The sequence below is a fragment of the Chrysochloris asiatica genome, unplaced genomic scaffold (assembly GCF_000296735.1).
Source record: "Chrysochloris asiatica unplaced genomic scaffold, ChrAsi1.0 scaffold00039, whole genome shotgun sequence".
In the NCBI taxonomy this organism is placed as follows: domain Eukaryota; kingdom Metazoa; phylum Chordata; class Mammalia; order Afrosoricida; family Chrysochloridae; genus Chrysochloris; species Chrysochloris asiatica.
The window spans coordinates 7,113,768-7,141,618 of NW_006408557.1; the positions used below are offsets into that span (position 1 = coordinate 7,113,768).

The 27,851-nt window shown below is 39.7% G+C and overlaps 1 protein-coding gene across 1 annotated transcript in view; it reads left to right on the plus strand.

Annotated features, from left to right (window-relative positions):
- CSRP2BP (CSRP2 binding protein) overlaps nucleotides 1-27,851 on the plus strand; it is a 50,153-nt gene that overhangs the window by 11,012 nt on the left and 11,290 nt on the right. The window contains exons 4-6 of the mRNA XM_006860634.1: nucleotides 5,658-5,839; nucleotides 9,092-9,508; nucleotides 9,628-10,196. Of these exons, the coding sequence (XP_006860696.1) occupies nucleotides 5,658-5,839; nucleotides 9,092-9,508; nucleotides 9,628-10,196 (1,168 nt within the window). The remainder of the gene's footprint in view (nucleotides 1-5,657; nucleotides 5,840-9,091; nucleotides 9,509-9,627; nucleotides 10,197-27,851) is intronic.

A 27,851-nucleotide genomic window follows, 5' to 3' on the forward strand; every position in this document is an offset into this window, starting at 1 on the left:
AGCTGTCCGTTTTCATCTCAGTACTTGTTGTTAGCTGCTCTTGAGTTGGTTCCAGTCAGGATGAAACATTGCCTGTTCCTGAGCCATCCTCTTCACTGTTGCTGCCACTGTGCCCAATCCATCTCATTGGGGGTCGTCTTTTTCATTGACACTCCAGTTTAGCAAGCATGAGGTCCTTCTTTAGGGACTGGTCTGTCCTGACAACATGTCCAAAGTACGAGAGACAAGGCTCATCATCCTGGTTTCTCTCGAGCATTCTTGCTATACTTCTTTCCAGACAGATTTGTTCTGGCATTTCATGGTGTTTTCAGTATTCTTTACCAACACTATAATTCAAATGCATGGATTCTTCTTAGATCTTCCTTATTCAGTGTTCACCTTTCACAACAAATGAGTTAATTGTATTATCTGCATATTGCAGGTTGTTATGGAGTCTGTCTCCAGTCCTGATGCCACGTTCTTCATATAATTCAACTTGTCAGATTATTTGCTCAGCATACAGATTGAATAAGCATGGTAAAAGGATGCAATCCTCGCACATACCTTTACAGATTTTAAACTACTCAGTATCCCTTTGTTCTGTTTGAATAATTGCCTCTTGGTCTGTGTACAGTTTCTGAATAAGCACAATGAAGTGTTCTGGACTACCCATTCTTTGCAATGTAATCTATACTCTGTTATGATCCACATAGTTGAATGCTTTTGCACAGTCAAAAGCACAAGTAAACATCTTTCTGGTATTCTCTGCTTTCAGCCAACATCCATCTGACGTCAGCAGTGATATCCTTAGTTCCACGTTCTCTCCTATATCTGGCTTGATTTCTGGCAGCTTCCTGTTGATGTATTGCTACAAACATTTTTGAATTATCTTCAGCCAGATTTTACTTGCATGAGATATTAATGATATTGTTTGATGATTTTTGCATTGCATTTAGGTCACTTTTCTTCAAAATGGCCAGGTAGCCATTTTCCGAATTCCTTGGCATAGATGAGCGAGTGTCTCTAGTGCTGCATCAGTTTGTTGAAACATTTTGCTTTGTATCCCATCAGTTCCTATAGCTGTGTATTTTGCCAATGTCTTTAGTATACCTTGTACGTCTTCCTTGAGTACCATTGGTTCTTGATCATATACTACTTCTTGAAATGGTTGACCATTGACCTCATCTTTTGATGCTTCCTTCATCATTCATTGTTTTGCACATAGACTCTATCAGTATTGCTAGTCACGGCTTCAGGTTTTTTTCTTCAGTTCGTTCAGCTTGAGAAATGTTGAGACGTTTGGTTGTATAACTCCAGGTCTTTGCACATTTCATTATATTTGACTTTGCCTTCTTAAGCTGCCCTTTGAGATTTTCTGTTCATCTTTTTTACGTCATCATTTCTTCCAGTTGTTTTAGTTATGTTCAAAAGTGGAGCCCTGATGTGGCAATGTAGTATAAGCACTGGACTGCTAACCACAAGTTTGGCTGTTCAAACCCATCAGCTGCTCTTTGGAAGCCCTATACAGAGTCGCTATGAGTCGGAACTGACTCGAGGACACTTAGCAATCTTGGTCTTGGCTTTCTTTCTTGTCTTTTTAGTGACCCTTTGCTTTCTTCGTGTATGATGTGTTCTTTTTGTTAAAAAATGTTTTATTAATTGCGTGAAGGTTTACAGAGCAGATCATCATTTAACATTTGCTTCATTACAATGATAGCTATCCCTTCAATGTACCAGCAGTTAACAGCATTTATCTCTATTCATTTTAACTATTGCATTCTTCCCTGCATCTCCCACTATCTTCATCTTTCTTTTGCTAACCTCTGTCCTGTATATTGTCTGCATATAATATACTTGATGTCATCCCACAACTCTTCTGGTTTCAATTATTAGTGTCTGATGCATGCATCAAATCTGTTTTTGAGGTGGGCCATAAATTCAGATGGGATATACTCAAGATCATATTTTGGCTCTCATGGACTTGTTTTAATTTTCTTGAGCTTCAGCCTGAATTGCATTTGAGCAAATTGATGGTCTGTTTCACAGTCTGTTCCTGGCCTTATTTTGGCTGTTCATATTGAGCTTTTCCATCACCTTGTCCTACAAATGTAGTCAGTTTGATTCTTGTGTATTCCATCTGGTGAGGTCCACATGTATGTTGTTGTTGTTAGGTGCCATCAAGTTGGTACCTACTCATAGCGACGACCTTACGCATAGCTGAATGAAACACTGCCTGATCCTGGGCCAACCTCACTATTGTTGCCACACTTGAGCCCACTGATGCTGCCACTTTGCTAATCCATCTCACTTGAGGTCTTCCGCTTTTCTCTGACCCTCCACCCTATCAAAAATGATATCCTTCTCCAGCGACTGGTCCCTCCTGACAATATGTTCAAAGTATAAGAGACGAAGTTTGGCCATTGTGGCCTCCAAGGAGCACTCTGGCTATACTTCGTCCAACACAGAACTGTTGGTTCTTTTGGTAGCCCATGGCACTTTCAATATTCTCCTCCAACACCATAACTCAAAAGCATCAATTCTTCTGCGGTCTTCCTTATTAACTCTCCAGCTTTCACATGCATTTGAGGTTATTGAAAATACCATGGCTTTGGGTCAGGCACACCTTAGTCTTCAAGCTGACATCTTTGCTTTACAACACTTTAAAAAGGTCTTGTGCAGCAGATTTGCCTAATGGATTACATCATTTGATTTCTTGAGTGCTGCTTTCATGAGCGTTGATAGTTGATCCAAGAAGAATGAAGTCCTTGACAACTTCAGTCTTTTCTCCGGTGATAAGAATGTTGTTTATTGGTCCAGTGGTGAGGATTTTTGTTTTCTTTACGTTGAGATGTGATCTGTACCGAAGACTGTGCTCTTTGATCTTCATCAGTAAATATTTCAAGTCCTCTTCACTTTCAGCAAGCAAGGTTGTATCATCTGTATATCGTAGGTTGATAATGAGTCTTCCTCCAATCCTGATGCCATGTTTTTCTTAATATAACCCAGCTTCTCAGATTTTCTGCTCAGCATAGAGGTTGAGAGTTCTGGTGTGGCTCTAAGGGTTAATGTGCCAGACTGCAAAGCCATTTGAACTGCAAGGTTGGCAGTTCAAGCTCACCAGCTGCTCCTTGGAAACCCTATACAAGTTCGTTATGGGTCAGAACTGACTTCAATGGCTCTTCACAACATCATACAGGTTGAAGAAGTATGGTGAAAGAATACAACCCTGTCGCACACCTTTCTTAATTTTAACATGGAAATTAAACAGCACACTAATAGATTACTAATGGGACAAGAAAGAAATCAAAAGAGAAATCACAAATTTCTTAAGAGTCCAATGAAATTGAAAGCACAACATATGGGACACAGTGAAGACAGTACTCAGGGAAAGTCATAGCAATGAATGTCTACATTAAAAAGCAGAAAAATTTCAAATTAGCAACCTAACTTGACAACTCAGTGTAAAGAAACCCAGAATCCTCACAGCTGGACCAATAAACAACATCATGATAAACAGAAAAGATTAAAGTTGTCAAAAATATTATTTTTCTTCGATCCATAATCAGTCCTCCTGGAAGCAGCAATCAAGAAATCAAACAGGTAGATCTGGTGCGAAAGGCCTCTTTAGATTTTAAATAGCAAAGATGTCACTGTGAGGGCTCAAGCCAAGTTTTCATTCACGTTGTTTACATGTGACAGTCAGACAGTGAATAAGTTAGTTTGTAGAAGAATCAAGGCATTTGAATTATGGCGTTGCTGAAGAATATTGAAAGTACCATGGACTGCCAGAAGAACAAACAAATCTGCCTTAGAAGAAGTACAGCCAGCATGCTCCTTAAAACCTGCCCAGACTGATTCAGGAGGAAATAGAAGGTCTCAGCAGATCCGTAACAAGAGATGAAACCAAGAATATCCCCTGAGGCCATCTTAAATTGAGCAGTCATTTAGCTTACTTGAGCATTATGTTCTTTTTATTTTTTTTACCGTCTTTAAAATTATCTTTGCTTTACCAACTAGGGTTCATCTCCGAGTAACTTACTGAAAGAAGGTGTTTTAGGTGTTTAAAATTCATTTTGCCCATTTTTACTTTAATTAACCTTACTTCATTCTTACTCTTTATAATAAATATCACTCGTATTGGGTATGAGAATGCTTTCATCAAATTAACTCAATCAGTAATCTCAGTCTACATCCCCTTACTATACCAGTTTAGATTAGAAATTTATATGTATTTTTACTATTGATTTAGAAAAAAAATCAGTAATAATTATTTGATTGTCTATTCATATCAAATTATGAATACCTCCAGAATTATCCAGTTATCCATCTGCTCGCTATTTCAATCTTATGCCTGAGTAGGCCCTAAATTCCTGTCAATGTACTTTTACAACCATTTTTGAAATAATATTAAGCAAAATTGTACTTGGCACGTGATATAAATGATATTATTTGATGATGTCTGCATTCTATCAAGTCACCTCTCTTTGAAGGGCAAAATATGGACCTCTTAAAATTGGTTGTCTTCCAAATTTCTTGGCATAGAGGAGTGAGCACCTCCAGTGCTGCATCAGTTTGTTGAAAGATTTGAAATTACATTCCATCAATTTCTGCAATCTTGTTTGTCACCAATACTTGCAGTGTAGCTTGTATTTCTTTCCTTCAGGAGAGCATTGTGTTCTTTTAAGAACTATTTGTATGGGATCATATTGACAGTAATAACACAAAAGATTAGATAGGAACCTTAGAGGGCAGTATGTTTATGTTAATGAGGGAGGAACAAATCAGAAAAGGAAGATAAGAATGGTTGGACAACTTAAAGAATGTAAGTAAACAGTGTCCCTAAATTTTACATGTAGAAACTGTTGGATTGGTGTGTGTTTTGCTGAGAATATTCTTAACAACAAAATAAAATTTAAGCGAAAAAAAAGAATTTGCACATAAACCTGAATAGTTGACATTTTACATTTCATATAGGTGTATTGTCCTGTTCTCTCGTGTATTTGAAATGTTTGTTCTTTTAAAAAAAAATTTTTTTTCTTCTCTTTTGACTAATCTTGGTTATTTCCCCAAAGTTGACAAAATGCCCACTGTTGAAATTATGCTCTTTTGTTTTATTTCTTGAGAGTTGCTCTAAATGTATGTATCAGAGCAACTCAGGTTCATTCAAATTAGCCTGTAGAATTCCATCATCATGGGGATCGTGAGAAGAGTTTAGGTGCTTTGTTTGAATGATCTTTGAGTAAGGTCTATTCTATAAAGATGCACAACCTGAAGCCTCGAGATGGTGGTAGAACCAGGATTTAAAGTTGGACAATTAGGCTCTAGAGACTCTCTCTGGACTCTTAGGCACTGTTCCTTGAAAAATTAAGAGTTTCCTGAGCATATTACAGGTTCGAAGTCAAGGAAGGCATTGCTGCTTAGTGCCATTGCATTGGTCCCGACTCATAGTGACCCTGTATAGTTTCCAGTGAGTGGCTGGTGAGTTTGAACTGCCTGTTTTGAGGTCTGAACTGCCTATTTTGTGGTTCAAACTGCCTATTTTGTGGTTCAAACCAACCTTGGGGTCAAGTTCTCATCCTACAGCGCCACACCAAGACTCCATAGAAGACATAGATGGGGCTCTTTTGTATATGGTTGAATCAAGAAGCCAATAATTTTTAAATTCTTGGCCTCTTTAGGAAAAAAACTTCAACTTGGTGGAGCACAGTAGCCGGTTGCCTCAGTGTGGGAAGTCCGATGTACTTCCGTTCAGGTGCCCAAGAATTTGGAGAACCAGGATGGTGGAAACTTGTTCACAACAAGCCCCCTACAATGAAACCCGAAGGAGAGAAGTTGTCTGCCTCTACTCTGAAAGTAAAAGGTACTGTTGGGAGAAGAGTTCAAAGCCAGGCCCATAAGAGCTTAGGAGACAGCCCTGCTTTTCCTGGGCACAGCTCACTGGGCTCTCTGGATCCACTCTGCTTGGCGATTTTGTTATAGCACAGGTTTTGTATGCTGTAAATAGACATTAAATTTATAAATGATCATCTCCTAGTGAAGTGTTACCAATTTTATAGCTTCCCATTAGTGTCTACAAGATTCTATATTTTTAATTTGCTTTTGTTTTTGAGCTTTTTATTATGGAGAATTTTAAACATAACAAAAAATGGATAGACTATTACAGTAAATTCCCATGTACTTAATAGTTAACTCCTGATAATGGCATTTTATCTACACCCCTTCACCCTCCCCACCCCCATATTATTTAGAAGCAAATTCCAAACATCAGCAGTTCATTTGTAAATATTCCAGTATGCATTTCTGAGAGTTAAAAGGCTCTTTCTGTTTTTTGTAAGCTAACCACAATGCCATTTTCACACTTTGTAGAAAGTTACATAAAATCGGAGCTTTCTATTTGATTTTTTTTTTTTTTTAATCTAAGAAGTTTTTAACAAGTTTTAGTTTTAAAACAGTTGGGAGAAAAAAATAAAATAATATTGAAATAGCATAAAGCCTGAAAATTCCTTATCCACTCACCCCTACTTGAAATTTCACTCCCTAGAATGTTATTGTTAGGTGCCATCGAGTTGGTAACAATTTATAGTGACCCTGTGCACAACAGAACAAAACACTGGCCAGTCCTGGGCCAACTTTACAATAGTTGCCACGCTTGAGCCCATTGATGCTGCCACTTTGCCAACCCATCTAGCTGGGGATCTTCCTCTTTTTCTCTGACCCTCCACCCTAGCAAACATGATATCCTTCTCCAGTGACTGGTCCCTCCTAACAGTATGTCTGAAGTATGAAAGATGAAGTTTGGCCATCCTGGCCTCCAATCTGGCTGCACTTCTTCCAATACATATCTGTTTGTTCTTTTGGCAGCCCATGACATTTTCAATATTCTCCTCCAACACCATAACTCAAAAACATCAATTCTTCTATGGTCCTCCTTATTCACTGTCCATCTTTCACATGCATATAAGGTTATTGAATTTACCATGGCTTGGGTCAGATGCAAGCTGACATCTTTGATTTACAACACTTTAAAAGGGTCTTGTGCAGCAGATTTGTCTAATACAATATGTTGTTTGATTTATTGAGTGCTGCTTCCATGAGTGTTGATAGCTGATCCAAGAAGAATGAAGTCCTTCAGTCTTTTCTCCGTTGATAAGAATGTTGTTTATTGGTCCAGTGGTGAGGAATTTTGTTTTCTGTATATTGAGATGCAGTCCATACTGAAGGCTGTGCTCTTTGGTTTTCATCAGTAAATATTTTAAGTCCACTTCACATTCAACAGATAATAATCTGCATGTCGTAGGTTATTAATGAGTCTTCCTCCAATCATGATGCCACATTTTTCTTCATATAACCCAGCTTTTCGGATTATTTGTTCAGCATACAGGTTGAATAAGTATGGTGAAAGAATACAACCCTGTCACACACCTTTCTTAATTTTAAACTACTCAGTGTTCCCATATTCTGTTTAACAACTGCTTGGTCCACGTAAAGATTCTTCAGGAGCACAATTAAGTGTTCCGGAATACTCATTCTTCGCAATGTTGTCCGTAGCTTATCATGATCCACTCAATTGAAAGCCTTTGCATGGTCACTAAAGCACAGGTAAACATCTCTTTGATATTTTCTGCTTTCAGCCAAGATCCATTGGACATCAACAACCATATCCGTTGTTCCACGGCCTCTTCTGATTCTGGCTTGAACCTCTGGAAGTTCTCTGTCAATGTATGCTTGCAGCCCTTTCTGTATTACCTTTAGTAAAACTTGATTCGCATGAAATATCAAAGATATTGTCCAATGATTTCCACATTCCTTTAGGTAACCTCTCTTTGGAATGGGCACAAATACAGATCTCTTCCAATCAGTCAGCCAGATAGTTGTCTTCCAAATTTCTTGGCAGAGATGAGTGAGTGCCTCCTGTGCTGCCTCACTTTCTTGAAAGATTTCAGTTTTTATTCCATCAATTCCCGGTGCCTTGTTCTTTGCCATTTCTTTCAGTGTACCTTGGACTTCTTCCTTCAGGATCATTGGCTCTTGATCATGCTACCTCTTGAAACGGTTGAACATCAACCATTTTACCATTGTTTCTTGTGATGGCTTTTTAGAAATTATTTCTGTATATTTTAGCGTTTACGTTTTCTTTTCAAGAAGAGAAATTGAATCATATTTTTATTTGTTCTCTTTTTCCCTTGCATTTCCCCCAGTGTATCTTGGACAACTTTTCATAACAGTGTATGTAGACCTACCTTTTTTTATTTTATTATGTTATATTGTTTGGCTTAGGAACCCTGGAGGTGGTGTTGGTTAAGTATTAGGCTGTTAACTGCTGGGATGGTGGTTTAAACCCACCATCTATCTGTGGGAGAAAGATGAGGCTGTCTGTTCCCTTACAGATTTACAGGTTTGGAAATTGGAAACCCTAGAGAGCAGTTCTCCTCTGCCCTATAGGGTCCTAGGAGTCCAAATTGCCTTGATGGCAGTGAGCAGTGTATAGCTGAATAAGAATTCATTACACCATTCTCTTATAAATGGATATTTGATTGTTCCTACCCTTTGGTGTGGTTTTAAACCACACTAGTAGAAATTTGTGTACATGTACAAATATGTTTGTGATAAATTCCTGAAACAATTGCTGTATCATAGGGCGTGTTCATTCAAAAATGTAACCTCTATTGCCAGATTGCCCTCCCCCAAATTGGAGATTTATGCCCTATTAATGATGTATGAGGACTCCTGGTGTGTGGCGCTGTAGGATAAGCACTGAATTGTGAACTACAAGGTCGGCAGTTCAAACCCACCAGTCGCTCCTCAAAAAATCCTGAACTGGGTTGCTTATAAGTTGGAAGTGACTCAGTGGCACTTAACGATAATAATGCATAAAAATGCCTCTTGCTGAACATTACCAAACTTCTAACAAGTACTATTCCAGTAGGTGAAAAATGGTATTTAATTATTTAAATTTGCATAACTTTATTATTCTTGTTAAGAGTTATTTAAATCTTTCCGTTTAGGCTTTCATTATATGTAGAACATATTCTTGTAGGTTCACGTTAATAAATGAGTAATAGACAAGTTGAATGGTTATTTAAGAATTTGAATATTTATTGTTTTCTGTCAGCCTCAAAACCAACTTTAGATCCCATCATTACTGTTGAGGGACTTAGGAAACGGGTGAGCCGTAATCCCGTGGAATCAGCCATGGAATTAAAAGAGAAAAGATCTCGTACTCAGGAAGCGAAAGACATTAGAAGAGCACAGAAGGAGGCAGCTGGTTTTCTTGACAGAAGCACTTCTTCTACCCCTGTCAAATTCATCAACCGAGGCCGCAGACCTGACGTGATTCTTGAAAAAGGAGAAGTGATTGACTTTTCTTCCTTGAGCTCTTCTGATCGCACTCCCCTGACAAGCCCATCTCCTTCTCCTTCTCTGGATTTTTCTGCCCCCGGAACACCTGCTTCTCATTCAGCAACTCCTAGCTTGCTTTCAGAAGCAGATCTCATTCCAGATGTGATGCCTCCACAAGCCTTGTTTCATGGTAAGATTTTCCATTCTGAGTCTTGTATATACGGGCCTTATGTAAATTTGCTTTTTCCTGTGGGTGTTAGCCTGTGCATTCTTCTATGTCTTGCTCACTCTGTTTTGTGCTCTGTACAGATGATGATGAGATGGAAGGGGATGGAGTCATAGACCCAGGAATGGAATATGTTCCACCCCCCGCTGGGTCAGCAGGTTCTGGGACAGTGGTTGGGGGCAGAAAAAAGGTCAGAGCACCTGAACAGATAAAGCAAGAGGTAGACAGTGAGGAGGAAAAACCCGACAGGATGGACATCGACAGCGAAGACACAGATTCCAATACCTCTTTGCAAACAAGGACTCGAGAAAAAAGGAAGCCTCAACTCGAGAAGGACACAAAACCTAAAGGTCCCAAGTTTACACCTGTGAGCATTTATGAGGAGAAGTTGCTTCTAAAGAGGTTGGAAGCTTGTCCCAGTGCTGTTGCTATGACACCAGAAGCTCGGAGACTGAAGCGTAAACTGATTGTCAGACAAGCAAAACGGGACAGAGGATTGCCACTTTTTGACTTGGATCAAGTAGTTAATGCTGCTCTTCTGTTAGTCGATGGGATTTATGGAGCCAAAGACGGAAGTGTTTCTAGCCTTCCAGCTGGCCGTGCCACATACAGAACAACCTGCCAGGACTTCCGAATCCTTGACCGATACCAGGTGAATGCTAGCACATGCTCTAAAGCCCTGGGGACATGGGGTGGGGGTGGGAGCCGGGCAGCCTAGCAGCACTGGAGAGTAGATAGTGGTGATGCTGTGACTTAAAATCGTGAGTAGATTTAAGAGAGAGAAAAAAATGGCAAGAGACAAAAATACAAAACATTATTCAGTGGTTTTGTGTTTTCATTGTTCCTTTTGAACAGTCTTCAATGCATCTGGCACTGTAGGATAAGCATTAGATTGCTAACTGTGACTCACACCCACCATCCGTCCTCAAAAACCCTATATAGGGTCACTATGAACCAAAGTGACTCAACAGCATTTAACAACAACAAGGAAGGCACTGGAGGCATAACTGAGGGCATTCAAGACAATCTCTAAGGATAGCTGTACATGGTTTGTGCCTTAATTCGATCAACAATTTGTTGAGAATGTACATTGTACTCAGGAGGATCTGAAGAGATGTAAACCGCCATCTGTGTAGTTAGGCGATAACATGTAAATGTAGCCTCCATGTGATCAGTGTGTGTCAGCATTGCTCAAAGGCCTTGTTGCTGGGTAGTGTCATTAAGTTGGTTCTGACTCAGCGACCCTGTATAGGGTTTCCGAGGAGCGGCTGGTGGCTTTGAACCCCCAACCTTGCATTCAGGGTCCTACACCATCCTCATAATCATCGTTATCCTTGAGGCAATTGCTGCTACCATTGTGCCAATCCATTTCCTTGGGTATCGTCCTCTTTTTTGCGGACCCTCCACTTTACCAAGCATGATGTCCTCCTGGGACTGATCCCTCCTGATAATGTGTCTGATGTCTGAGAGACATCCTGGCTTCCAAGGAGCAGTCCATGGCACTTTGAATATTCTTCTCCAACACCATGACTCAAATGCATCCATTCTACAGCTGTCCTTATTAATTATCTAACTTTCTTATGCATGTGAAGCTATTGAAAATACCATGGCTTGGTTCACACCCACCTAAGTTCTCAAACTGACATCTTTGCTCTTGAATATTTTAAAGAGGTCTTTAGCAGCAGATTTGTTTAATGCAATATGTCATTTGATTTTTTGACTGTTGCTTCCATGAGTGTTGATACTGGTTCCAAGCAAAATGAAGTCTTTGATAACTTCAATCTTTTCTCCATTTATCATGATATTATTTATTGGTCCAGAGGTGAGGATGTTTGTTGTCTTGAGGTGCAACCCATGCTGAATGCTGTGGTCTTTGATCTTCATCAGTAAGTATTTTAGTCCCCTTTGCTTTCAGCAAGCAAGGTTGTATCATCATCTACATATTGCCAGTGGTTAATGAGTCTTCCTCCAATCCTGATGCCACGTTCTTCAAGTAATCCAATTTCCCAGATTATTTGCTCAGCAAACAGATTGAATGAGTATGATGAAAGAATAAAATCCTGGCACACACCCTTCCTGATTTTCAACCATTCAGTGTCCCCTTCAAAGGGTTTAATGAAATGCGTTTGTGAGTTGCTGTTGGAAATCATTAAATCTACTCTGAACTGCCAGAATATGCAACAGGAATGAGAAATTTTGTTTCACTATATTGTGCTAGCTCTTGATTACTGATCTTCATTGTTATTGTGAGTTTCCATTGAGATACTACAGCCCCATGTGCAACAGACTGTAATGCTGCCCACTGAGTCCTTTGCCATCCTTACAACCATTGCTGTTTGAGCCCATTGTTGTAGCCACTGTGACACTCTGTCTCCTGGAAGGTCTTCCTCTTTGTCGCTGATCTTCTTCTACTAAGCATGATGTCCTCTCTAGGAACTGGCAGTTTTTGATAATGATAATATGTCCAAAGTATATACACAAAGTCTTGCCATCCTCTCCTAAAGAGCATTCTGTTTGCATGACTTCCAAGACAGCTGAGTTTGTTTTTTTGGCAGTACATGGTATGCTCAATATTCTGAACCAACACAACAGTTCAAATGCCCCCGTTGTCCTGTCTTCCGTATTCATTGTGCAGCTTACACATGCATCTGAAGCAATTGAAAATTACACGGTTTGGGTCAGGAGTATCTTAGTAACCAAAGTGACATCTTTGCTTTCTAATAAAATATTTTGCAGCAGATTTCCTAATATGTTGTTTTAGTTTTGACTACTGATGATGCTTCCAAGTAAAATGAAATCCTTGACAATGTCAGTCATTTCTCTGTTTATCATGCTGTTTCTAATTAGTTCGGTTATGAGGATTTTTGTTTTCTTTATGTTGAGTTGTACTTCACGCTACAGGCTGATGTCTTTGATCTTTATAAGTAAGTTCTTGAAGTTTTCTTCACTTTCAGCACGCAAGATTGTGTCATATACATGTTGCAGGTTGTTAATGAGTGTTCCTGTAATTATATTTATTCCTCCTCATATAGTCTAGCTTTTTCAATTATTTGCTCAGCATACAGATTGAATAAGGGTGGTGAAAGGATACAGCCTTGATGCATACCTTTCCTGATTTTGAACTACTCAGTGTTCTGGTCAAACTGCTGCCTCTTGGCCCATATGCAGGTTCAACAAGAATTGACTAAGATAGGTTAAAGTAAAATCTTTTTTTTAATTTACATTTCTTTTATTAATGTGAGGTTGACCAGTTTTTGTTTTCTTGTTTCTCCGCAGGTGAATTGCATATTTGGATTCTTAGAACATTTTTGTTTTCTTCTGTGGAAGCTGGTTGTGTTGGTAGTGGTTGTGTGTTACTGAGTCAGTTCCAACTCATCGTGACCACCCTTTATAGGGTTTCTGAGGCTGTAAATGTTTGCACAAGCAGAAAGCTTCATCTTTCTCCTGTGGAGCAGCTGGTGGATCTTTTGGTTAGCAGCCTAATGCATAACCCACTGTTGGAAGCTAGTAGGATCTTTTTTTATTGCCAGTGTTCTAATATCACTCAGTGTTATGCCATGTTGAAGCTTTCTTCTTTCATTTTGCTGAGCATTTAGTATGTGGACGTTCTTGAGTTTCTTGTCCTCTGTTTTTCTCTCTTTGCTTTTTAGACTATAAAAACCAAACTGGTTGCCATCAAGTTGATTCCAAATTATGACTACGCCTTCTGTTTCAGAGTAGGACTGTGTGCAATAGGGTTTTCAATGACTTTGAACTTTTGGAAATGGATTGCCAAGCCTTGTGTTAGTGGCACTAACGTTTTGGTTAGCAGCTGAGTACATAGAATATCCCTATTATTTGGATATTGGATCCTTTAGACCAGGGATTGGCAAACTTTCAGGAAAGGGCCAGATAGTAAATACTTTTGGCTTTGTGAGCCACACAGTCTCTGTTGTAGTTACTCAACTTGACTTTTGTAGCACGAGAACAGCCATAGGCAGTATGTAATAAAGGGATGTTGCAATGGAACTTTTATTAAAATAGGCAGCAGGCTAAATTTGTCCGGTGAGCTATAGTTTGCTGGCCTGGGCTGTAGAGGTTAGTTTTTTTATCCTACTTGTCATTCTTCCCTGGGAAGTATTAACTTGTCTGCCTGCATTCTAGAAGCCACGTGAGAAGGGGCCAGGAGCCTACTATTCAGTGTGTAAACTTTTACCAAACCACCTTATTTTCAGGACTGCATAGGGTCACTTTGAGTCAAAACTGACTTGATGGCACTTAACTACTACAACTCCTTTGGCTGTGTCTGGTACTGCAGTTTGCAGAGCCTCTCTCTTGGCTCTCTCCAGAAGTCACTTTCTGGATATTGGCAGTTAAGTGAAAGAGACTCTCAGTTTATGGTCCTACCACCCACTCTCATCCTCAGTGGTGCCTGATGCTGTCCATTGCAGGGCTACCCAAGGCTCTGCTTAGTAAATTACATTGTTCCTGGTCTTTGGTCACTTCGGCTTGAATTCTCGCTTCCTTTTGTTTAAGTCATTTATCACTTGTTAACGAGCTTTTGTTGTTGCCCTGTTTACCTGTGTTGTTCCTCTGGGTTTATCTTTTTAATTCTTATACTTGTAAAATTGTGAAATATAGCGTATGTATAGAAGAATATAGAATATTTGGGTATAGTTCAGAGATTAGTAAAGTAAATACCAATTTATCTCTCCTGAGTTAAGAAATGAGTGTTGTACTTTTTAACATATGTACTTCCCACTCCCCCAGAGGGAGCCACTCTGATTTTAATGTTAGTCATTTGGTTTTTTTTTGTCTTCTATGTATATATCTAAATAGTAGTTTTAGTTTAAAAACTGAGTAGCAAGCACAAGTCTACCTGTGCAAGGAAAGGGTAGTCTTGTCTCTGTTAAATAAAGGCTTCCAGGAGAAACAGAATTGAAGAGTCTTTCTGAGCCATGTTCTGGCTTTGCCTTCCATGAGCCCCTGCTGGGGAGTCATGGGAACTTAAGGCTCAACAGTCTGAGGATCAGGCAGGACCGTGATGATGCTGTACAGAATTCTGGACCTTGTGTCTCTGCTTCCTGTGGCCTGACATGGCCTACCACTAGCTCGCAGGAGCCGTTGTAGTAATGTGTGGGATAAGTGACCTCAGCTGAGCCCAGGAGGGAGTTTGGAGGAAATGCAGGAGTCTCATCAGCACATGGTAATACAAGCTGAGCACAGATGAGATCTGGACCAAGAGTCCCTAGGTTAAAAGATGGTATGGTGATGGCAGCTTTATTGTGTCTGCTCCTTGATTACTCAGGTCTACTGTGTACTGGCTGCCTTTTGAGTGTACTTCTTAGCAGTGATCTTCAGATCTCCCCTCACTGGAGATTTCATTTAATCCCATCTGCACTGGATGTCTTTGTTCCTGTGCCCCATCTTCACCTTTTTGTAAGTTTACTTTTTATAATGGAGCTCATCCTTAGTGACTTCCTAAGGAAAGCTTCATGGGATGTAAAATGTCAGACCTTACATGTCTGAAAAAGCCTTTGACTTATATAGTCAAAATCCCAAGCCACATTGGATAAAGCTGAGAATCAGCAGCAACACTGGAAGCAATGCTTTCAAATGCTAGGGACAATGGGCCAATCTCCAATCTCCCGTTCTATACACAGCCACATCTAGGTGAGTCCTCTGTTGAGAACTCCCAAGTACCACCTCCTTGAATTCTTTCTCCTTGGACTAGTAAGAGTCCCCAGGGAAGAATGTTTCAGTTTGAGAAACCAAGTAGGGGGAAAGGGGCCATAGCATTCAATATAAGGTATCCATGCCTTAGATTTCACTGAGATGTGCCACCTGGAGACCTTCTGTTAACACCTTTAATGATCCTAGCTCCAGACTTCTGCTGGAGGAGGGAGGCAGTCACCTGCAAATTGATATTTAGAGACCTTACTCCTTTCTCTCATCAGTTTATACCCATTTCAGCTCTGGAGGAATCTGGTTCTGCTACCTGGGTTTTAGGAGGAGGATTTTTAAGTACAAATTAGGTTGCTCTCATCTTACCAAATGCCAGTTTAGACTGTAAATCAGTTACCATTTGTTCCGTCTGCCTCCACTTGCTGTTGTTTCTTCTCCTGATTGTTTGTTCTGGTATGGTTTTATTGTTGTTGTTTTTAATGAAATCTGTCTCTAGTTTTAGTGGGGCTTTGGAAGGTAATAAATTTAGATGCTTAACGCCCCATCTTAATTGAATTTTAGTATCAGTTCAATATGATTAAAGAGGATATCAGCCGTGAATGCATTTACTATCCATAGTCATTCTTGTTTTTGAATAAATGTACTCCTAGCTATAAATTTCCCTATAAATACTACTTTGGCTCTGACTTAGACTTTAAACTTGCTAAAGGCTGTCAAGTTGTTTTCAACTCATAGCGACCCTATATAGGATTGTTGAGGAGCAGCTGGTAGGTTTGAACCGCCAATCTTATGGCTAGAAGTCCAGTGCTTATCCTACAGTGCCACACCAGTACTCCAGGTTTTTCTTTCTTGTTATTTTCTGCACTGTATGTTGTTATTACTTAAGATCTGAAAGGGAGTGGTTTCACTAGTAACATAGCACATTGCTAAATTAATTTGATTTTTTTTAAAAAATTGTATTTTGCATTTGTATCGAAAGTTAAAGATAGGTTCTTACTATTGGAATCTGAACATTTTGGTGTATTTGGGAATGTTGTTTTAGATTAAAATGGCACAAGAATGAGAGCCACCTGCTCAGGGGCATTACTGAACTATTTCGTATTTCTTCTTAAACTCAAGTGTTATTTGTGCTCTTTTTTTATTTCATTCCCAAACAGATGGGAATTTTAAAGCTTTTACTAATAGACTACACGAGGGGGCTTCAAATAGTTTGTAGAAACATTCCATTATCTCTGAATTCTAATTTTTCATGAACTTTTTGAAGCCCCCTCATATTTCTAATCAGATATATTGTGGTCAGAGAAAATTCTATGTGTGATTTTGATTCTTTACTGTACAGAAAGTTATACATCTATTTTATAACTTTTGACATATATTTATTCTTCTCAGTTTTTTAATATTATCATATAGTCTTCCTTCCAAACAAAACATACCTAAGTATGATCTTATCTTTTTAATTTTGTGTTGCTTGTTTAGATAACTGGTTGTTGTTAAGTGCCGTCAAGTTGATTTCAATTTATAGTGATCCTGTATAGGCTTCCAAGGAGTGGCTGGTGGGTTTGAACTGCTGACCTTGTGGCCAAACAGATTTATTTTTTTAAAGCTATTTATACCTTTCTTCAAGTATCAGTCCAAATTTCGTTTGCAGATGTCCAAATGCTTCTGTTTATGCTCCTCTGTGAGTTGTTTCGGTACACGTATTGCAAAAACTTTTTGAAACCCAGGTCTGTTGTGGAGAGCCATGGCTGACTTGCAAATGATTTGCAGTCCAGCACATTATCCTGCAGTGCCACACCAGGATGCCTAAATAACAATAAACATCACTAAATTTTATATTCACTTTTTTTTTAAGTTTTTATTGTGAATTGAGTGATCATTACATGCGAGAACATTAGTTTTAAAGTCGTTTCATTGCAATGATTACAATTACTCCTCCGTGCATCATCATTCAACATTATTTGCTTCTAGTCCCTCTGTTTTTTGAGGGGATGTACACAAAAACACTCAAGAATATATAATAATTTAAACAACCAAAGGGCACATTCTATAAGCCTATCTCCTGGCTGCCAGCACACAGCCTTTCTCTTTCCATGAGTCTAGAGTCCTCCATTGCCCCCTTTCTCCATGTCCTCATCTTTGCCTCCATCTCTGGTGTCCCAGCTTCTCTGGATAGGGTCCCACATTCCGCTCATCTCTTCTCCCCTGATGGTCCTAGAGTCCTCTGTTCCTGGACTGTAAGATTAACTATTCCCCTGTTTTTGTTTAAAAAAAACTTCTACCTTTACAGTTTTGACAGTCGCAGTTAGTCATGATAACAATTACTCACTATTGCAACATAAGAATCTTAGCCCCATCTCCTTTCACCAGACCCGTCTAGACAAGATGAAAACTATGCAGTTGAGTCTACCTTTCCCCGCATGCTCTTAAACTAAACTCCCTCTTGAAACCTTGTAAGCCAGTCACTTCATGCCTTTATCACCCCCTCATTTTAGGTAGCCAATGTCTAAGTTGCCCATCCCTATCAACGCTGTATACAGAGGGGATAGGATTGATTGCATTCACTCTTAGTATTTCTGAATTAATTTCTTGTTTGGATATTTCAACAGTTCTTTAAAATATGAACTTTTTTGTTAAATTTGAAAAACAATATGCCTAAGATATTCTCATCTTAGCCTTGGATTTAAATGATAGCATAGCTGGATATAAAACTGCTACTTGACTTTTCCTTCAGCATTTTGAAATGTATGTTGTTGCTGATGTGAAGTGCTGTCGAGTCAGTTTGATTCATAGTTACCTTGTAAAGGATTTCCAAGGAATGGCTGGTGAGTTTGAACTGCCAATCTTATAGTCCAAACCAATCTTGTGGTCCAGTGCTTATCCTACAGCACCACTTGCATATATAATGTTGCCCCTGAGAACCTAGTGCCAGTCTTATTATTTCCTGCTAGCTGATGTCCTTTACAATTCTCCTAGTTCCTGAAATCACAATTTCTTTTCTCTTTTTTATTTTTAATTATACGAGGATGAGTCAAAAAATTATCCACACTCTGGCTGAAGAATTTATTTTAATCAAATTTTAGAAAAGACAAATACATCATTTTTTACATAATCTCCTTGCTTTTCAGTATACTTTGTCCATCTGTCAACAAGCTTTCATATTCCCTTATTAAAAAATGTTTTAGGCTGAGCTGTGAGTCATGAATGCAGGATGATCTATAAATTCAGGTAGGATATTTTCAAAGTTGTGTTTTTGCTCTTATGGACTTGTTTTAATATCCTTCAGCTTTTACCTGAATTTGCATGTGAGCAGTTGATGATCTGTTCCATAGTTTGCCCCAGCCGTGTTTTGGCTGATGATATGGAGCTTTTCATCCATCTCTTTTCACAGATGGAGTCAATTTTATTTCTGTGTATTCCATATGGTGAGGTCCATGTGTGTAGTTTTCTGTTATGTTGTTTAAAAATTGTATTTGCAATGACTAACTCATTTGTCTTACAAAATTTATCATGCAATCTCCAACTTCATTTCTATCACCAAGGCTAATTTTCCCACTACTGATCCTTCCTCTTTGTTTCCACCTTTGCATTCCATTTATCAGTAATTATCAATACATCTTGATTGCATGTTTGATCAATTTCGAACAGAAGTTTATAGAATTCATCAATTTTATCATCACTGACTTCAGTTGTTGGTGTGTAAATTTGAATAATAGTGGTATTAACTGGTCGACCTTGTAAGTGTACGGATATTATCCTGTCACAGACAGCATTATACTTCAGAGTGGATCTTGAAATGTTCTTATTGATGATGAATGGGATGCCATTTCTCTTCAGTTTTTTATTCAGTCATAGTAAACCATATTATTGTCAGATTCAAAATATTCAATATCATCCCATTTCAGCTTACTAATGCCTAGGAAAGATATCTGTCTTTAAGCATTCCATTTCATTTTTGACAACTTCCAATTTGCCTAGATTCATACTTCATACATTCCATGTTCTGATTATTAATGAATATTTACAGCTCTTTCTCCTTATTTTGAGTTGTGCCTCATCAGCAAATGAAGGTCCTGAAAACTTTACTCCATCCGCGTCATCATAGTCAATTCTGCTTTGAGGATGTAGCTCTTCCCCACTCGTATTTTTACATACCTTCCAACCTGATGGGTACATCTTCCAATACTTTATCTGACAGTAGTCTTGTGCTATTCATCATGTTTCAATATTCAATAATTCTGGTGCTATCTGACAGTGTTCCACTGGTATTCATAACGTTTTCAGTGGCTAAGCATTCAGAAGTAGTCTGTCTCTCCTTTTCCTAGTCACTTTCAGTCTGGAAACTCAGCTGAAACCTGTCCATCATGGGTGGCCCTACTTGTCTTGAAAATGCTGGTGGCATAGCTTCCAGCATCACAGCAACATGCAAGCCACCATAGTACGACAAACTGAAAGACGAATGATGCAGTGGAGCATTGTACTTGGGTAATATCCTTGCCAATCTGTGGTTTTTTTGGTTTTTTTTTTTCTGTTTTGGCCATCCTCCTACCTTCACTAAAATGCTCACCTTGGGATAGTTTCATTTTAAGGTTTAAAAAGTACTTCAGGATGGTAGTCTTAGAGAGTCCTCTAGTGTCAACTAGTCCAGTAGGACTGGAGTTTTTTCATTTCAGTTCTTCTCTGGCATTTTCTCCTGTTTTGTCAGGGTCCATCTATAGTGGCTCTGACCAGAACAGTCAAGGGCACCATCTAGTTATTCTGGTCGAAGTGTAGCTAGGTCATGGCTCTTGCAGGCTGTTAGCCCTCTAGACTAAGTTCTTCTTTGAGAATTCGTGGTTTCCTTCTTCCCTTTTGTTCCTAATACTTAAAAATGGATAATGTATCTTAGATAGCTACTCGCAACTTTTTAACACCCCAGAAAGTGCTTGCCTCACTAAGATCCAGAATGTGGACTTTGTGAACCATTTTATGCCAATTGGCTCAGCAGTCCTCTGAGACTATGGTTCTTAGTCTTCAAGCACAACTAATCTCACAAGTTGCTTATATCTGAGAACTATCCATAACTGTATTCTCTATGAATACATGAGGGAGCTTCAAAAAGTTCATGGGAAAATGGAATTAGAAGATAAAGGAATTTTTTTCTTGAAGTTTTGAAGCCCCCTTGTATATGCATCCACATAGCTATACATGCACGTACATATAGATACTTCTAACTGTGCATACATATGTCCATACCTGTTCCTACCTGTTTACATACATGCCTGTACACTTACATATACTAATCATTTTGTTACTGTTGCTGTTGTTACAAAATTACATATGTGATCATCTTTAGCACAAACATCCTTTACTCAGTGTGCTTCTTGGGAGCATCCTTTACTTTGGCACACTGTGCTCATCATACCCACATTCAGTTCTACTTTTCCCGTCAACAGAAATAACAAGTGTGTGTGATCTAGAGAGTGACTCCCCTTTCCCTCTAGTAGTGAAGTGGTTACAAGTCGGGTTGCTAACCTCAACATCAGCAGTTCAAAACTACCAGCTGTTCCATGGGAGAAAGATGAGGCTTTCTGCGCCTGTAAAGACTTACAGCCTTGGAAACCCTGTACAATGTTGTTATGAGTCAGAACTGACTCCACGGCACACTGCCACCACCCTACCACCCTTGTTGTTGTTGAGTGCTGTCGAGTCGATTCCGACCCATAGCGACCCTGTATAGGGTTTCCAAGGAACAGCTGGTGAGTTTGAACCACTGACCTTGCAGGTCAAATGGCTTTGCAGTTTGGCACATTAACCCACAGCACCACACACGGTAGGTGGTTTAAGCTCACCAGGCACTCCTTGGAAACCCTATACAGAGTTGCTATGAGTCTGAATGGACTTGATAGCACTTAACAACAACAATAACCTTCAACTGATGACTGGATAAGCAAAATGTGATACATCCACAACCGTAAAGAACCATAATCCATCTGTGAAATACATTATAGAATACGTGGATCTGGAGGACTATTTCCAGATTTACTGAAAGGACTATTTGTTTCCCATTTAATGTGTTTGGGCCCTCTGTAGAAGAGTAACTGATGAATGGATTTACTTCTAGATTCTCAATTCTGTTCCACTGATCTGTGGGCCATGCATTATAACAGTACCCAGCTGTTTCGACTATTGTGGCTGTGTAGTACATTTTGAAAATGGGAAGTGAGAGGTCTCCTGCTGCTTCGTTCTTCTTTTTTAGTAACGCTTTGATTACTTGATCCCACCAATACTTTATGACGATTCTGATACTCCACATATCCTTACCAACCCGTGCTGTTAATGTCTTTTTGATTATCATTGTACTGGGTGTGAATTGGTGTCTTAGTGTATTTTTTTGCATTTTTCTTATAACTGCGTTATTATGCTTTTTCTTAATTGTAAGAATATGTCACAGAACGTTTGTCATTTCAACATTTTTTGCATGTACAATTGTGTGACGTGATTTATGTTTAATCTTGGTGAGCCACCATAATGACAATACATAGTTAATTTTTTTTATCACCCATATACTTACTGAAGGAGCTCTGGTAGCGTAGTGGTTATGAGTCAGGTTGCTAACCTCAAGGTCAGCAGGTCCAAACTCCTAGCCATTCCGTGGGAGAAAGACGAGGCTTTCTACTTCCATAAAGATTTACAGCCTCAGAAATCCTACACAGGGTCACTATGAGTCGGAACCGACTCCACGGCACACTACCACCACTACCATACTGAGCTTTTAAAAAATTCTTGTCTGTTGATAAATTGACTATGCTTTTTTCAATACAGTTTATTTAGTTCATTTTTGCCCTTTTATTTTTGCACTTTAGCTACAAGACGGTTTTTTAGCCCTGTGAACTCACTCCCTTAGCCTTACCAGCTACCTTTACTGGTAGCAGACACGTCAAGGGAGAGGCAGAGTCTGGTTCCCAGCTTGTGACTGCCTCAGAAAATTTAGGAAGATGGGAACCTCAGGGCTCAACTACTTCCCATCTTCATCTTCTCCCTCAGTCTGTGCAGCAGCATCTCTCAGGGTACTTTCTGCTGCTTCCGTCTTCCTCCTCCTGGTTAACCTAGGGTTACGGAACGCTCAGTGGTGTTCGTAATGTTGTCTTTTCTCAGCCTCTAGTGGCGCTCTGACGTTACTCCTCCAGCTTATTCCTGACTGACCAAGTCAGTGGACAGGAAGTGGCATAACCAGGAAGCCCCCTGTTCTTACCTGTGCTCTTTTGCTCCTGCCCAGTCACTCTACGTCTTCTCAGGGTTCTCATAGCCTTTCTGTTCTTCCACCACCTTCCCTCTCACTTTTGGCATCTCCTGCTTGTGGTGTTCCTGGATCATCCCTGGACTGCTAACCGTAAGGTCGGCAGTTCAAAGCCACCAGCTGCTCTTCACGAACTCTGTACAAGGTCACTATGAGTTAGAACTGAATCCATGGCACTTAACAGTAAGGTTGGACTTTAGGAGTCAAAAGCCCACCTAGTTTTCTATTTTGTTTAGAACTAGGTGTTTGAACAAACTCATTTAATATTTTCCTAACTTAAATCATATTGGGATGCCTCCCTCCCCCTTCCCCTTATTAAGTACTCAGTTTTCATTTGCTGACCATCTTCTTAGAAAATTGAGTACTTAACCAAAAAATTTGTGGAAAAATTAAATTTAAAGATGTTAGAATTATTCCCTGGATTTTTTGCAGCTTCCTCATATGTTCTAAGTAGCACTAGTCCATCTGGAAATACTGCTGTAAATTAAAACTGAGAAGATCCCTGTCTTTATGAAGCTTACTTCCACCTTGAACAGAGAGATGACAATGATTAACTAGCTGGGCAAACAAGATAACGTCCTATAATGTGAAGCTATGACCGGGAAAAAGAGGACAGCAACACTACTTCTTACAGGCTGGCTAAGGCAGGTCTTTCTGAGGCAGTAGCATAGGAGCTTTGTCCTCATTTATAAAAAGGAGCTGGGAGAGAAAAGCTTCAGAGCAGAATGGCCCAGGTACCAGCCCTGTGTTGGTGGCAGAGGAAGGGTGAGGTGGGGGGTGAGGTCAGGGAGACTAAGGGCCAGATCACGCAGGATCTTGCAGATCCCAGGTCAGGAGCTGGATTGTATTTTGAAAACAGTAGAAAGCCACTCATGAGTTTTGGTCAAAGGGAATTAATTCGTCTCTCTCTCTCTTTTTTAAGATTGGTTTCTGATGGTGAGTAGATGCTGTGGGGTAAGAGTAGCAGCGGGATAACCAGTAGAAAGCATTGGATGTGGCCCAGGCAGAAGCTGAGGGGAAGTTAGGATGGGCCGAACACAGAGGAGGTGGGGAAAAAAACTAGAAGGTCCACCATAACCACTGTAGAGTTTCACAGAACTCACCTGGAGACAGTCTTGGTGTGGTGCTGTAGGATAAACACTGGACTGCTTTAAGGTCGGCAGTTCAAAGCCACCAGCTACTCCTCAGAAACCTTACACAGGGTCATTATGAGTTGGAGTCAACTCGATGGCACTTAACAACAGTAAGGGGTAATATACTATTTCTGGGCCAAAGTTCAGTAGCTGGCATCTCAGTTACTTAGTGCTGCATTACAAACCACCCTAAGCCAGTGACTTAAAACAAGAATGCACGATTCTGATTCTGTGGATTGTCTGCGTTGACTAGTTCTACTCCCTGTGCTGAAGTTGTCTGCATTCAGCTTGGAGTCTGGTTGAGATTGGAGTGACCATGATGGTTTCTCTTTGTCTAGAGCTCTTCATCTGGCCTTGAGTTACCAGTAGTCTAGCCTGGACTGTGTGGCAGATGGACCCCAAGGGAGGAAGTAGAAACTGTCGGTTGCCAGAATGTTGCTTTTGCTACTTTAGGAGCTCTGGTAGCGTAGCAGTTACAAATCGAGCTGCAAACCAACTCCATGGCATATAACCACCACCACCAAGTGGTCAAAGCCAGTCACAAGGCCAGTCTCAATCCAAGTGGAGGGGGGAAAGGCCATGCCTACTGATGTGAGGAACCACAAGTGTCACAGGGTTGGGAAGACTTGTTGTTGGCAATAAAGACTTGTTGTTGGCGCTATCTTGAGACTTCCACAGCCCTGACTTTGCCCTTGAAACTGAACTGAAAGCCCTGGAAGAATTCCATAGTTGGCCCTTGAACATTTTGGTGTCCAGTTTGGGGAAATAACGGGAGTAAGTTATAAAAGAAGGAGGAATACTTGCTCTTCTTCCAACAAAGTGATTGTCTAGGCTAAGAGCAAACTGAGTCTACAAAAACAACTCGGGTTTCTAAACTTCATCCAACCCTTGGCAGGCTACATTATAAATGTGCCTTTTAGTCTTCATGCTGAGCACTTCCTGTAAAACCCTAATTGCACATGTTTTGTTACTACATGACTGAGGGCCCTGGAGTGGCACTCGCTTAAGAATAGCACATCTGTAGCCTGGTATTTGTGATTCAAAGAAAGTGTGTGAAACCCACCTCTTAAGGGAACAAAGGCCACAATCTTGTTGAACCCTTTAAGAGAAAGCCCCTTTGCAATCCTAATTTTGTCACATTTATTTACTGGAGTAGAAACATTAAAAAAAATCCTTATGCAGGTATATCAGCAGTTGCCCCCTGTGTCTCTTTGGTTAACAAAGTGATCATACCCCCCATGTGTATCTTGTCTGCTTGATACTGTGGTTGCTGTTAGTTGCCATTGAGTTGCCCGTGACTCATGGAACCTTGTGTATATGATGGTGCTTGGACCTGTACCATCATTTAACACAATATTGGACATTCTTTTGTGATCCATAGGTTTTCATTAGCAGATTTTCAGAAGGGGATCACCAGGTCTTTCTATCTAGTCTGTCTGAGTCTGGAAGCTCCACTGAGACCTGTCCACCACTTTTTCTAAGGGTGGTCTTACTGTTATTTGAAATACTGGTGACAGAGTTTCCAGTATCACAGCAACACACAAGGCACTGTAGTATGGAAGTCTGACGAATAGATGGTTACCTTGAAACTGATGCTGGTTAATATTTAGTGAATATGTTAAAGGTATAATATAGATGTTTAAAATAAAAGACCGGAGAAGCTGTAAATCCTGTGTTACAAAAAAATAATAACTTCATCAACAAGGAAGCCAAATTCATTCAGTTGGAGAAGGAACCCTTTCTTCAATACATGATGCTAGCAAAAACTGCATTTTTACATGCAGTACAATGAAACAAGATGCATACTTCATGTCATACATCAAAACAGATCAAAGTGGAAGAACTAAATGGTGCTCAGCTACCACAACCATTATAAGGTCCTGGATAGAGGGGAAGAAAATGTGGAACAAAACTTAAAATCATAAAAAAGACCAGACATACTTGTCAGATAAAGACTAGTGGAAGCCCAAGACTATGACCCTTGATTACACTTTAGGTCTGGAACTGAACTCCCAGCCAAGCAATAGATATATAAGGGAGACTACAGTCAATGTGAAATGAAATGTATATAATGTAGTTAGGAAACAGAAGCTCCCCAAAAAGAACCTCAATATTAAATTTAAAACTGTAAAGTTCTTGAAAGAAAATAATATAAAAAAATTTACGACCTAATTTCTTTCGATAATAAATTATCAGGGCACAACAATGAATGTGTGAGCAACCGAAACAAAGTAAACAAGACCTCGTAAAAGTCAAATACTTATATTCAACAACCTACAGACTGGGAATAAATCTTTGGCAACAATATAATCAGTAAGGGTCTACTGTTGAGTACCACCAAGTCAGTTCTGACTCATAGCAATCCTGTATAGAGTTTCCAAAGAGTGGCTGGTGATTTTGAAATGCTGACCTTGTGGTTAACAGTCCAGTGCCACATCAGAACTCCAAAGGGGTCTAGTATCTAAAATACATAAAAAAAAACAAAAAGAGAGCCTAGTTAAAAATGGCAAAGGACATGAACGGACAGTCGATCAAACAGAATAGTCAGATGACCAAGAGACACGTGAAAAGATGCTCAACATCTACTATCCATAAGAAATGGAAGCCACCAGGAGATACCATTTAATTCCCAATAGAATGGCTAAGATTAACAACAACAATAAAAAACTATAGTAGTAAGTGTTGGTGGGAATGTGGAAAAATTGAACTCATGTATTCATTGCTGGTGAGAATGCAGTAGTTCCTAAAAAAATTAGAGGTATCACTGCTATATGACCTAGCAATTCTCATGGAGTCTTAGTGTGGTGCTATAAGGTACATACTGTACTGCTAACTGCAGTGTTGGTTGTTCAAACCCACCATCTGCTCCTTGGAAACCCTATACAGGGTCACTGTGAATCAGAATCAACTTGATGGCGCTTAACAGTAACAGTTCTACTCCTAAGTACATACCACAGAGACTTAATAGAAGTGATACAAATAGACATATGCACACCTATATTTACTGCACTACTTTCCCATTAGTAAAATGATGGAACTGACCTAATTGCCCATCAGTGGATGAATGGATAAATAAAATATACATTGTATGCAATGGAATATTATTCAGCAATAAAGAAAAATTAATTCCCCAAACAACTTACAATATGAATGAATCTGGAGGATATTATGTTGAGCAAATAAGTCAATCACGTTGTTGTTGTTAGGTGCCAATGAATTGGTACTGATTCCTAGTGACCCTATGTACTGCAGAACGAAACGCTGCCTGATGCTGGGCCAACTTCACTATTGTTGCCACACTGGAGTCCTTCAATGCTGCCACTTGGCCAATCCATCTCTCTGGGGGTCTTCCTCTTTTTCTCTGACCCTCAACCCTACCAAACATGATATTCTTCTCCAGTGACTGGTCCCTTCTGACAATATGTCCGAAGTATGAGAGATGAAGTTTGGCCATCCTGCCCTCCAAGGAGCACTCTGGCTGCACTTCTTCCAACATGGATCTGTTGGTTCTTTTGGCAGCCCATGGCACTTTCAATATTCTCCTCCAACACCAAAACTCAAATGCATCAATTCTTCTAGGGTCTTTCTTACTCACTGTCCAGCTATCACATGCATATGAAGTTACTTAAAATACCATGGCTTGGGTCAGGTGCACCTTAGTTCTCAAGCTGACATCTTTGCTCTTGAACACTTTAAATAGGTCTTGTGGAGCAGAGTTGCCTAATTTAATATGTCATCTGATGACTGCTGCTTCCGTGAGTGTTGATAGTTGATCCAAGAAGAATGAAGTCCTTGACAACTTCAATCTTTTCTCCGATGATAAGAATGTTGTTTATTGGTCCAGTGGTGAGGATTTTTATTTTCTTTACATTGAGATGCAATCCATACCTAAGGCTGTGCTCTTTATCTTCATCGGTAAATGTTTTAAGTCCTCTTCACTTTTAGCAAGCAAGGTTGTATCATCTACATATCGCAGGCTGTTAATGAGTCTTCCTCCAATCCTGATGCCATGTTTTTCTTCATATAGTCCAGCTTCTCAGATTGTTTGCTCAGCATACAAGTTGGACAAGTATGGTGATAGAATACAACCTTTTCACACATTTCTTAATTTTAAAACATTCAGTGTTCCCATGTTCTGTTGAAACAGCTGCCTCTTGGTCGATGTACAGATTCCTCATGAGCACAATTAAGTGTTCCGGAATACTCATACTTAGCAATGTTGTCCATAGCTTGT